Source organism: Coregonus clupeaformis, chromosome 12 (genome assembly GCF_020615455.1).
Source record: "Coregonus clupeaformis isolate EN_2021a chromosome 12, ASM2061545v1, whole genome shotgun sequence".
Taxonomy (NCBI): domain Eukaryota; kingdom Metazoa; phylum Chordata; class Actinopteri; order Salmoniformes; family Salmonidae; genus Coregonus; species Coregonus clupeaformis.
This window is the reverse complement of record NC_059203.1, coordinates 27,983,532-27,997,186: the sequence shown is the minus strand read 5'-3', so window position 1 is coordinate 27,997,186 and position 13,655 is coordinate 27,983,532. Positions and strand designations below refer to the sequence as shown.

Genomic DNA, 13,655 nt, shown 5'->3' with positions numbered 1-13,655 from the left:
AGACCTCTGGTGGCATGTCTTGTGGGGTATGCATGGTTGTCCAAGCTGTGCACCAGCAGTTCAAACAGACAGCTTGGTGCATTAAACATGTCAATACCTCTCATAAATACAAGTAGTGATGAAGTCAATCTCTCCTCCACTTTGAGCCAGGAGAGATTGACATGCATATTATTAATATTAGCTCTCTGTGCACATCCAAGGGCCAGCTGTGCTGCCCTATTCTGAGCCAATTGCAATTTTCCTAAGTCCATTTTTGTGGCACCTGACCACACGACTGAACTGTAGACCAGGTGTGACAAAACTAGAGCCTGTATGAACTGCCTTGTTGATAGTGCTGTTAAGAAGGTAGAGCAGCGCTTTATTATGGACATATAATTCTCCCCGTCTTAGCTACTGTTGCATCAATATGTTTTGACCATGACAGTTTACATCCAGGGTTACTCCAAGCAGTTTAGTCACCTCAACTTGCTCAATTTCCACATTATTTATTACAAGATTTAGTTGGGGTTTAGGGTTTAGTGAATGATTTGTCCCAAATACAATGCTATTAGTTTTAGAAATATTTAGCTGGTTGAAAGCGCAGTGATAACACATTTAGATGACAACTAAACCAAAAAGCAGATATAGTTTTTCCATTGGAATTTGGTTGTGCTTTTAGATGGTTTAAATCATAGTGATTTAACATAGGGAATTCAACAAACTTCTGGTTGTCGTTTAGAGTGGGTGAATAAAGGTTGAAATCGCATTGACCAACGTTTCAACCAAAAATTACCCAACTTTCCACTTTGAAATGACGTGGTGTGTCCAGTGGGGTGTTTCCATCAAACTGAATTGTTGCGGATAAAAATCAGTGGGTGCACACAAAATGTACTTTTCCGCTTAAGCTTTCATGTACCGCATAAAAATCTAGATCAATGTGTTTCCATTGCATTTTCAACTCTACCGATAGTTTTGTCACAAATAGCATCGCACGCAGAAACAGTGCGGGTAGGCTGTGCGGGTAGGCTAGTCTACATGATGAGATTATTATGGAACGGCAGTCAAGCATCGATCATCATGTCAACAAAATAAGACACTCAATAGTTATTGGAAAGGAGCATCAAGCTCATCACAGTGCACTTTCATCACCCTGTGAAGTTCATCATAACTTATTTCATCTGTAGCCTAATAAACTGCATGGTTTCCCGAGTTGTAGTGGGAGGACCGGACACTATCATTGCATGACTCCATATTTACTACGATATGATCAACACACTATCACAGCTTATTGTGAAATAGACACAAATTGCTTTAAAATCCACTTTTTCAAGCATTACACTCATTTTGTGTGTAATACACAATTTTCTTTCTTCATAACTCATTTGTGGACATTGCACACATTCCAATTTGTTGTGGCTAACGTTTGCTAGGTTAGCTAGGTGGCTAATGTTAGCTAGGCTATTTAGGTGGCTAACGTTAGCTAGGCTAAGGGTTTAAGGTTAGGGTTAGGTTTAGGGGTTAGGGGTTGGTGTTAGGGTTAGGTAACATGCTAGCTAAGAAATTAAAGGGTTAGGATTAGGGTTAGCTAACATGCTAGCTACAATGAACAAAAATATAAACGCAACATGTAAAGTGCTGGTCCCATATTTCATGACCAGAAATACAAGATCCCAGAAATTTTCCATACACACAAAAAGCATATTTCTCTAAATGTTTGTGCAAAAATTTGTTTACATCCCTGTTAGTGAGCATTTTATCCTTTGTCAAGACCTACCTATCTGGCCGACCGGACCTATTTGGCTGTCTGGCCAGCCGGTCGGACCTAGCTATCTGGCAGGCCATCCACCTGACAGATGTGGCATAGAAACCTTGTGTTCGGGACAATAAAAGACCACTCTAAAATGTGCGGTTTTGTCACACAATACAATGCCACAGATGTCTCAAGTTTTGAGGGAGCATGCAATTGGCATGCTGACTGCAGGAATGTCCACCAGAGCTGTTGTCAGAGAATTTAATGTTAATTTCTCTACCATAAGCCGCCTCCAACATTGTTTTAGAGAATTTGGAAGTATGTCCAACCGGCCTCACAACCGCAGACCACGTTCAACCACGCCATCCACATCCGGCTTCTTCACCTGAAGGATCATCAGAGAGGGGTGAGGGGGTGTTCTGAGGAGTATTTCTGTCTATAATAAATCCCTTTTGTGGGGAAAAACTCATTCTGATTGGCTGGGCCTGGCTCCCCAGTGGGTGGGCCTGGCTCCCATGTGTGGGAGGGCTGTGAAACCATAGATAAGGGCTTAATGAATTTATGTAAATTTACTGATTTCTTTATATGAACTGTAACTCAGCAAAATGATTGAAATTGTTGCATGTTGCATTTATATTTTTCCTCAATATAAGTAGTTCAAAAGTAGTAAGTTGTTGCAAAGTTGCTAATAGCTAAAATGCTACAGTTGTCCATGACGTGGTTTGAACACACAACGTTTGGGTTGCTAGACGATCGTGTTATATGCCTTCCCATCCTCCCCGACCAACCTCCCTCCTATCGTTTGTCTTAAGTAACCTGTCTTTATCTGTAATTGAAATGCACCATATACAGTGCACTGTGATCGTGTGTTTGTCACAAATTTCCAATAAGCAATTCATGTCTTTTTCACAGAAATCTGTGATACTGGGTTGACATGGTTATTAGGCCTATCAGTATTTGCACATAAAGGTGATTCCACCGCCATTTCTCGCATAATACATTTTACCGCTACAAAAAGATCCAACCATGTCGAACGAACAAATTATCTGTCTGCATTTATGAAATTGTACTGAAACCTCCTGTTTCCATCAGCCCTGTCGTTAGTTTTTTTTATGCATCAGGTAATTCATCCGCATGAAATGGTTGGTTGGAAACCTGGTTCATAACATGAACTCATCATCTCCCTGCATGGTCCATAGTATAACACTTTTTAGCTTGATTTCCATCCAATTGGCAGCTGATTTAATCTGCATAAAGAAATATGCACATTCTCCTACCAGAGGTGTTTCCATCAAACTGACTTGTTGCAGATCAAATATTGTGCGTGATGATGAAGTGCACATAAAAAGCACTTTTGCGGTTGTTTCCATGTAATGAAGAAGCAGGGAGTCAAGAAGCAGGTACAGTCGTGAGTTTAATAAGAATGAACATAGAGTGAGTGAGTGAGTGAGTGAGTGAGTGAGTGAGTGAATAAACAAACAAGCGTAGCGCCTAAACATGAACACAGAAACAATACTGCCTGATGGGTGATAACAACGGAGTGCTAGATAAAGGGGGAGTAATCAGGGAAGTGATGAAGTCCAGGTGTGCCTAATGATGAGGCGCAGGTGTGCGCAATGAAGGTTGCCAGGTGTGCGTAATGGTGGGTTGCCAGGACTGGTGGTTAGTAGACCGGCGACGTAGAGCGCCAGAGAGGGGGAGCGGGAGTAGACGTGACAGTAGGCTACTGAGTAAATAGAAGTTCAATGTGTTTCCGTCGCATTTTGAACTCTAGCGATGGTTTTGTTGCAAAAACTGTTGCGATAAATGTAGCGAACAAAAATATGAATGCAACATGCAACAATTTCAAGGATTTTACGGAGTTGCAATTCATACAAGGAAATCAGCCAATTGCAATAAATTCATTAGTCCCTAATCTATTTATCTCACATGACTGGGAATACAGATATGCATCTGTTGGTCACAGATACCTTAAAAAAAAAAGTAGGGGCGTGGATCAAAAAACCAGTCAGTATCTGGTGTGACCACCATTTGTCTCATGCAGCGCAACACATCTCCTTCGCATAGAATTGATCAGGCTGTTGATTGTGGCCTGTGGAATGTTGTCCCACTCCTCTTCAATGGCTGTGCGAAGTAGCTGGATATTGGCGGGAACTAGAACACGCTGTCTTACACGTCGATCCAAAGCATCCCAAACATGCTCAATGGGTGACATGTCTGATGAGTATGGAGGCCATACTAACCCTAACCCTAACCGGGACATTTTCAGATTCCAGGAATTGTATACAGATCCTTGCGACATGGGGCCGTGCAATATCATGCTGAAGCATGAGGTGATGGCGGCAGATGAATGGCAAGACAATGGGCCTCAGGATCTTATCGCATTATCTCAGTGCATTCAAATTGCCATCAATAAAATGCAATTGTGTTCATTGTCCGTAGCTTATACCTGCCCATACCATAACCCCACTGCCACCATGGGGCAAACTGTTCAAAACGTTGACACCAGCAAACTGCTTGCCCACACGATGCCATACATGTGGTTTGCGGTTGTGAGGCTGGTTGGACGTACTGCCAAACTCTCTAAAATGACGTTGGAGGCAGCTTATGGTAGAGAAAGGAACATTCAATTCTCTGACAACAGCTCTGGTGGACATTCCTGCAGTCAGCATGCCAATTGCATGCTCTCTCAAAACTTGAGACATCTGTGGCATTGTGTTGTGTGACAAAACTGCACATTTTAGAGTGGCCTTTTATTCTCCCCAGCACAAGGTGCACTTGTGTAATGATCATGCTGTTTATTCAGCTTCTTGATATGCCACGCCTGTCAGGTGGATGGATTATCTTGGCAAAGGAGAAATGCTCAGTAACAGAGATGTAAACAGATTTGTGAACAACATGTTTGAGAAATAAGCTTTTTGTGCGTATGGAAATGTTCTGGGATGTTTTATTTCAGCTCATGAAATATGGGACCAACACTTTACATGTTGCGTTTATTTTTGTTCAGTGTAGCAAACTTTCCCAATCTGGTTTTGGCGCATGCTCTCTATGGTATATGATGAGATATGGATAAGAGCATGACATTGTTTTAAGTAATTGACAGCCAAGCACCGATTATCATGTCACCAGCATTCAAATATAAGGTTACCCTTGATATTTATTGGAAATTTGTATAAAGCTCATCACCTTAAATGCTGCAGACATTTTTTGGTACCCTTCCCCAGATCTGTGCCTCAACATAATCCTGTCTCGGCGCTCTATGGACAATTCGTTCTACCTCATGGCTTGCTTTTTGCTCTGACATGCACTGTCAACTGTGGGACCTTATATAGACAGGTATGTGCCTTTCCAAATCATGTCCAATCAATTGAATTTACCACAGGTGGACTCTAATCAAGTTGTAGAAACATCTCAAGGATGATCAATGGGAACAGGATGCACCTGACCTCTGTTTCAAGTCTCATAGCAAAGGGTCTGAATAATTATGTAAATAAGGTATTTCTGTTTTTTATATTTAATAAATGTGCAAACATTTCTAAAAACCTGTTTTCGCTTTGTCATTATGGGGTATTGTGTGTAGATTGCTGAAGATTATTTGTTAAATCCATTTTAGAATAAGGCTGTAACGTAACAAAATGTGGAAAAAGTGAATACTTTCTGAAGACACTGTATTTCATCTGCCTATGAACTCTACATGTTTTTCCACGTGGTGGTGGTTGTACAACATAACATATAATCACTCCACGTTTACTTCAATATGATGGTTATAATATGTTTCCACCACAATTGTCACATCTATTTCACCCACCAAGAAATTATCCACCCTTTTCTAACAGACCAATTTTGTTTAGTCGACATTTGGAAAATTTTACAGACAAATTAGCAGTTTCCATCAGCCCTGTCAGGGTCTCAGCTTACTGTTGAGAGTTCGAATAGTAGAATACACAAGGTGCAATTTCGAAATTCGTTTGTGCATCAGCAGTCTTTCTCTTGTTATGCCAGTCCCTGACAGTCACTCAATTAGCCATGTCAGCTAACAATTTTTTGATTGGTAAGTTAGTCTAGCCAGCTATCTAAACTTATAGTAGTTTTAGTCACTCTCACTCAGAGATCATTAACATGGCATTAGTCTTGGAAAAATGGGTAGAATTGCAGGAAATTAGCTTTACAACTGCAAAAATGTCTCTCCACCCCATGGCAAAATGGGTAGAATTGCATGACATTTTTTGGATGAAAGTGTCTGCTAAATGGCATATATTATATTATTTGTATTATTATATTGTATTATTATTTCAAAACATGCTAATTCGGTCGGTTGAACACCAAGGCAATGGTTTGTTTGAGAGTGTGTGGGTGTGTTTATAGATGTACACAGTGTACTCTGTGTGAGAGAGTTTGTGTGTATAAAGGGAACTCTAATCCTAGGCTTAATAAGAGTTGTGTCTCATTTTATGCCAGAACACTGTCATCCTAAAATGTAGCATTAATCCCTCTGTGTGTGTGTGTGTGTGAGTGTGCGCGTGTGTACGCATGTGTGTTCATTAACCTGTTCCAGTTTTCCACTCCGCCTCCTCGGCATTGAGTATATGTGTGTGTTTGTGTGTGTGTTCAATATTCTGTTCCCGTATACACCTTTGCGTTGAGGTGACAGTGTTTCCTGTAGCCTGTATGTCATCACTAGGTTTTGTCCAGGCGTCAATATAATCGACCAAGGTTATCAACCTCCTTCAAAGGAGAAGAGACAAAGACAGAGGCTGCTGGGGTCCAGTGTTGAGTTTCCATCCTGAATACTCCGCCTGTCATTGTTTATTCTGGATACTCCATCTCTGTAAATGTTATCCTGTGGAAGTGATAGCCATTTAAATATATTTGTACACCAAAAAGCAGAGCATCATAAACTGGCACTGTGTTATCACACAATACTTGGCCCTGATTGTAGCCTTAATAAATATCCTCACCTTGTTTTTTAAACTGGTGTGTGTGTGTGTGTGTGTGCGTGCGTGTGTGCGTACCTGTGTGCCTGCGTGTATAATAGGCTGTGTGTGTGTGTGTGTGTATCGGTGTGTGTGTGAATCTGTTTAGGATGTATTTCCTCTGCCTGGCTGTAAAAGCTAAAGCTAGCCTGAATTCCCTCAAAAACACAGAAGATGCTCCCACTTCCTGTTTTTCCAGGGCATTCCCATGGCAACCCAGTCAGCTGGCAGGAGTGTGCAGAGCTGGACCAGGATCTGGAGCTCATTCATATACATTTGTAGGATCTTCATTTGAGCCAGTTTGCTACAGCAGGAAAAGAATCCTGCAGCAACAGGAAATGTGAATTATTATGTGGATTATAGTTAATGGACAATTTTGTAGGGGTTGATCAATTTTTCGTAAGTGGAAATTACAAACATCAGAAGTATTTTTCAACTGCAAATACACTGCATTGCAGGAAATTCTACTGCAACAGGGTGATCAAATATAGATCCTACATCTGTATCTATCTATTCCACTAATCTGTTTATTTATCTATTCGTTTATCTATTTGTTTGCAGATTCACATTCTCGTTCGAATCTGGGCCGTGCTTAAAGGGGACACGATAGGCTTTTGAAAATGTAGCTCTGAATGTTATTTTGCATTGATCACCCATGTTTGTCTCTATCCCATATTATCCCTTAATCTCTCTCCGTGCTGTGTGGGAGTTATAGGGTGAAGTCTTCAGCTCTTCAGGTTTTCATAAATGTGAAGTGAAGAGGACATGATTTTTAGAACAGCATAAGCATAATTTCTTGCAAACAGTTCTTTCAGAAGTTTATTTGTACAAGCAAAAACAACTACTCCATATATAAATAAATCACATTTGAGAGTGTAGTCTCTGCCATCACCTGTAAAAAGGTAGCCTATTGAATGCAATGTGCTTTAATTTATGATAACTTATAATAACATATTGTTTTGTAAGAAACATACTGTATATAGTTATGAATATTGCAATTAAACCTCAACCGAGAACCGAGAATAGTAAAATTATCAAGTTTGATATTGTGTAATATAAATAACTCAACTGTTACACTTAAAGTGTTGAATGCTCCCTGTATTGCACATTGAATAAATAATAAATAGAAAGTGAATATATAATACAGTGGAAATACAATTATTCAAGTATTCATTTGTACTGGTAGATGTGTAGTAGTAGTAGAATATGTAGTAATATAGGTGATTGGAAAGGTTGGTAGTAGGTAGCAGTATTAGTCTCTCTATTAGTGGTAGTTGTAGCTAGAAAGAACAATTCATAATTGAGAAAACAGTATTTTTCAGGACATAATGCACTTCAGTTATATGCTGGAGTCTGGACTCATCTCTGGATACAGAACAAACTCAATCAAATTAACAAACTGGAAACATCAAAAGAAAAACCCTCTACTTGTGGTCCCTTCCAAGTGCTGTCTTAAATTAAGGGCAGTGTGTAGGTGGTAGTACTGTTGCCCCACTGGCTTGAGGTTGAAGTCCTTCATTGGTCCTAGTGCTGATGTAGTCTAGTACAATCTGTTTGTTTTGTCTTGTCAACTCCTTTGGCCATTGTCACACGTAAAAATAGGAGTTGGCAAGACAACACCAACAGATCTGGGAACAGGCTAGTGCTGCTGCTCTAGGTCAGTAGTCCTGGAGCAGTTGGCACAGCCATTACAGCAGTCAACTACAGTAGATGCCAGTGGCATGGCATGTGTACAGTATTTACAAGTACTGTTCACTGAACTCCTTAGGTATCTGCCATGGTATCTTCAACCCAGCCGTCTGCCCAGTCTTGTCCAGGCTTAACAGTTTTAACTTAACTCTTCTGCCATTACAGCAGACAGGTACCAGTGTCAATACAGTGACCGTATATAAGTGGGGACCAGGTTAGTATATCAGGGGCGTTTTAACTGAAATCCTCAGGTATCTGCCCAGGTATCCTGAAGCCAGCCGTCTGCTGCCCAGTCTGGTCCAGGGTTTTCCTGGGGCTGGATGTGCAGGTGAAGCTGGCTCTGGTCTCCACCGTACAGCTGGTCCTCTGGAGGAACTGCAGGAAGTTCTCGTGGGCCGAGCCCTCGTGGCCGCTGGATATGGCCAGCTCGACGGGCTGGGTGGAGTAGCAGCGCCGTAGCTTACACAGCTCCTCCCTGATCTGGCGGTTCAGCAGCCCGTAAAAGAAAGGGTTGACGGCGAAGGAGGAGTACGCCAGCCAGGTGATGGTCTCCTCCAGGTCGGCGGGGATTTTGGGTGGGTTGTTGATAGTCAGGTGCAGGTGGAAGGAGAAGTAAGGCAGCCAGCAGAGCAGGAACTGGCCCACAATGACCACCAGGGTAAGGGCGGCCTTGCCCCCGCCGAAGGGCCTGTGGTGGTGCAGCCTCCTGGGGGCGCTGCGGGTGGTGATGATGGTGGACTGGCTGCTGATGGAGTCCGAGCGGTGTTTAGGATGACTGGCCGTCCAGGACGGTAACAGTCCATGCTGTCTAGCCGCCACGCGGGCCACTTTATAGACGTTACAGTACACAGTGAAGATGACCGCAGTAGGCAGGCAGAAACAGGCCACTGTGAAGAGGACAGAGAAGGCCCGGTGGTGGCCGCTGTGGCTCCAGTGGAGGGAGCAGTGGGCGGCGCTGACGGAGCTCAGGCTGCTGTAGCTGGGCCAGCCGAACACAGTGGCCAGCCCCAGCAGGGCTGAGGCCACCCAGACCAGGACCATGACAGCTGAGGCCAGCTTCAGGGTCATCTTCACCTCGTAGCGCATGGGGTGGACGATGTAGTAGTAGCGCTCCACGCTGATGGCCGTGATGGTGAGGATGGAGGCTGTAATTAAAATCAAACTTGTTGCTACACACAGTACAACAATCAAATTAAAGTGATAAAAATAAACAGAAGATACTGTACAAAAGAGATGAATATAAGAACATAAAAAAACACTAAGAATGTGTAAAATAACAATAAAATCATCGATTGATTAAAGGCCATGTGTCCGAAATGGAACCCTATCCAGAGTATAGGCCTTGTGCACTACTTTTGACCAAAGCTCTGGTCAAAAGTAGTGCACTATATACAGAATAGGGTTCCATTTCGGATGCAGCCCTAATTTCTGTCTGTCCCTTGTACTGTACCTGCGATGAGGAACACGTTGAGGAAGACGTAAACCTGGCACTCCAGCACTGTGAACACTACGCTGGCAAAGTACGGCGAGTTGGACACAATGCCCAGGGGCATGAGCAGCACGGCACACAGCAGGTCCACCGCACACAGGTGGCACACAAAGACAAACTTCCTGAATTGAATGGAATTAACTGTATTAATCCCCAGAGAGGAAACAATACACACATGATGCATTCATTACAACAAATTGAATTTACTGATGTCTGGTGAAACAAGTGGAATACATGAGATACAGTATCTAATAGATTCCATAAGTTAAAAACTCAAATTCAATAGTATAAGCAATAGAAACAAGGGAATTGTGCAATAGAAAATCATAGGGGACACAAGCTCCTTTTATCATGGATCTGTTTTTATGTATTTGTAATCTGGTGTATATTTAACCTGCCCGCTGGCCAAAATGAGGACCACAATGGCAATAAATTGTTACACTTTTTGGTTATCCTTGTTGATTATGCATTGTGGTTGAATTGTGTTATTAACGGGTAAAAAAATTAATCAAATAAAAAAGTACCAAGTACCTGAGGTGTGGGGCCTTGACCACCACCACCAGCACGGCTGTGTTAGCCAGCAGGGCCACCACGTTCAGGGTCACCATGAACAATATCCCTGACAGGTCCTTGAAGCGGGTCTGAGCGTTGGGCAAGGTGCCCAGCTGTCTGCTAGGGGCTGAGGGGAGGGGCGACCCCAGCCCCCACCACAGGCTGTCATTGGCTGTAGTATCATTGAGGTCGGGGGTCAGAGGTGAACCAGAGTGTTCCATAGTTCACGATGAGAGTTTCAGAAGATACATCATGAACAAACCATTAGGCCTAGACCCCATCTTTCACTGTGGTGAGCCAGATGATTCATTCTGCTCAGGAGTCAAACAGTTATACTCCTTTTCCCTGTTGGAAGAAAAAGGAAGATGACATCAAGGGACTGGGAGTGTTTTTGGGGATAGTTTTGTATTGACAGTAAATCATCATAAGGCAAGTTTTGTAGGCCATTACATCTTCAAAGAAACAATGGTGAAAACAACACAAACACTGATATCATAATTTACCATTGCAAGAGCCAGCCAACCGGAGCGCAAAGTTATCTTATGCGTAAGCACTGTTAAGCACTGTTAAACCCTGTTCTGTTTTAATGATTGCAATGTCCAACTTAATACTGTCAAGGGATAATAACAACAATTGTATGTCAAATCCACAATGGAAGTGAAATTGTTCTGTTATTTAGGAATATGTTCTGTTTTCATTTTGTACACTGTCAATTATTCCTTGTGTTCAAAAGTATCCATAATGAAATCATCTATGTTGTTACCACCTATTAGTTTCATCACAGTTGATTGACACAGGTGTCTACCATCTAGCCAAAAGCTATGGAATAGGACATCTATAATTTATAATATTTATATTAGAATATTTATAATAGAAAGGATGCTCTCTCCACCCCCCCACCCACCCTCTCTCTTTCTGTAAGAGGAGAGGAGGACAGGGACCTGATCAATAGGAATAATTCATGGAGGAGAGGACACCCTCTCACTCTCTCTTCTCTCCTCCATCCTTCCCTAACCTTTTGAAATGAGAGATAATGAGCTTGCTTGTTTTAGCAATGCAGCTGCAGGGGACTGACCCTGTTGATTAGTATGTGCCTAGTGTCACCCTGCCTGTGTAGGGCCATCAAAGTCTCACACGATCTCTTACCAGGACAGACTTGATCTCCTGATCCCAGCGACACACACAAAGCTACTGCTGTTCTGCCCAGACCACATCAAAAACAATATAGTTCAATGAACACTGTATTTTGGTCACACTAATGCACAATATAGGCCTAGTCACGTTGATATTTCCCATGCTCCTGTTCAAAGATTGTATCAGACCCTGTGGATGTCTGTGTGTTTGTAACTTCAGAGGTAGTGGCTTTACTGTACCTGTAAGCCTAAATGTCAGGCATATAGTTACATCAGGTGTGTGACTTCAAAGCATCTTTGTCTCCACCCAAACAGCTCACATATTATGCCCTTCTCCCTTTGTGTGTGCCATGATCACACACACACACACACACACACACACACACACACACACACACACACACACACACACACACACACACACACACACACACACACACACACACACACACACACACACACACAGTCACCTGAATCACTGCTGTGCTAGGAGCATCATCCTTTTCCCAGAACCTATTACTAATGCATTCTGTTCTGTTGTGTCTTATTTCCATGTCTGCCAAACTACCATACTAGAACAGTGCTTCCCTACTGATGCTCTCTCCCCCTGAAATCTGCTCTGGTGGCCGGACAGCAGATTGGCATGCCATGTTAATGAGATTTATCCACAGCACAGGAAGGACTAGTCAGTGCATGTACAGTACATTCTCGTGTAGTTATGTAAGGATGTCGCCGTTTTCATCCTGTCCTAGTATTAGGCCTACATTCAAAATATAGCATTTCCTTTTAAGGTTTAAACAAGGCTTCTGAACTGGCCATGTCCAGACATGCAATAGCCTTTGGTTGAATATCCCTACATTCTTAGGAAAATGACTTGCTAAAAAATATTTAAAAGTCTACTTCACCAGTATGTTGCCCATCAAAAAGTATGATTTTCTTAAATGTCTAAACTCAAACAATTGAAAAAGGACTGTCAGGTACGGGAGCGCAAGAGGGTATTCCCAATTCTATGTACTTGAACAAGTGATCTAGTATCATTTGATTGAAATGAAAACATCTGCTACAAATAAATCACCCCTCTTTATGTGAGACATTCTTTTGATGTACCACAGCGGGACAATTCTAGTTCACATCAGCATACAACTCTTCTAGGCTGTTTTCTGTATCGATTAAACCCAACACACTGAGCTCCAGCTAAATAATAGGCTACCCAAGCTTATTTCAACATGTAAGCTAAGAATTTGTGTTATCAATTTAGGCACCAATTCAATACAAGTACCAATCGTATTTATTTCAGTGTAGAGACCAAGCACAAAATCTAGTTAGTAAATAATGACTTTAAACCACAATAAACCTTTTTGATTGAAATAATTAAATCATAGCTCACCTGACATGAATTGGGAGAGTATCATAAATCCTTTATAAAATCCTCCTTGAGTTATAAAGGGTAAAACTACCTCAGAAGGTGCTGGTGTTTGTCTGTCCAAGTGGAACTCATTTACAGTATGTCTCCAGGCCAGCTGTGAGGCTCTGGTGTCTGGGTCGGCTCCAACAGATAGTAAGACAACAGGTGCACCTGTCCCTAACCCTGTCCCTAACCCTCCATCAACCTTTCGAGCTGACCCCAGGGACGGCTCACTAAGGCTGGCTGCTCCTTCTATTACCCCTGTTCCTGGCGGTCTTGGTCCTTGGGTTGACAAGTATCCCTGATGGATGGACGTCCTGTGGGAAGGACTTCTGGGTAGGACTGGTGAAGGTGTCAAAGGAGAGTAGTGATAGACTGATAGGTGATGTTCAGACTAGGGTCCTCAGAGACAGAACAACTGGCTGGGGGAGGGGCTAGCCACAGGTCACCGTTAGAAGCACATCAACAGAGGATCATTGGTGAGGATGCTTTTATGAAACCACACCCACCATCATTGTCCCGCCCACACTCTGTTTCTCTCATCTCTAAGTCAGTATATGACTGTCACACACTGTATGCTATGCCTCAGCCTACACACACACTTATCTGTCCTCCTCCTGTCCCTCCAGGACTCCCTACACACACACACAGTTAGGGGTTCAAAAAATGTTTAAATTATAAAAAC

General features: G+C 42.4%; 1 protein-coding gene across 1 annotated transcript; it reads right to left on the bottom strand.

Annotated features, from left to right (window-relative positions):
* Window positions 1-7,617: 7,617 nt before the first annotated feature.
* On the bottom strand, window positions 7,618-13,605 carry LOC121578459 (probable G-protein coupled receptor). The gene is made up of 4 exons (XM_041892834.2): window positions 12,953-13,605; window positions 10,412-10,777; window positions 9,842-10,002; window positions 7,618-9,536 (listed from the first exon to the last, which is right to left on the bottom strand). Exons 2-4 carry the CDS (start codon window positions 10,651-10,653, stop codon window positions 8,626-8,628), a joined length of 1,314 nt encoding a protein of 437 aa, XP_041748768.1. The 5' UTR covers window positions 10,654-10,777; window positions 12,953-13,605; the 3' UTR covers window positions 7,618-8,625.
* Between the last annotated feature and the right edge of the window lie 50 nt (window positions 13,606-13,655).

Coding starts and splice junctions, on each gene's coding strand:
- LOC121578459 (XM_041892834.2), bottom strand. CDS start 10,653: ATGGAACACTCTGGTTCACCTCTGACCCCCGACCTCAATGATACTACA. Junction 10,003..10,411: donor GTCAAGGCCCCACACCTCAG/GTACTTGGTACT, acceptor CATTCAATTCAG/GAAGTTTGTCTTTGTGTGCC. Junction 9,537..9,841: donor CAACGTGTTCCTCATCGCAG/GTACAGTACAAG, acceptor TTTTAATTACAG/CCTCCATCCTCACCATCACG.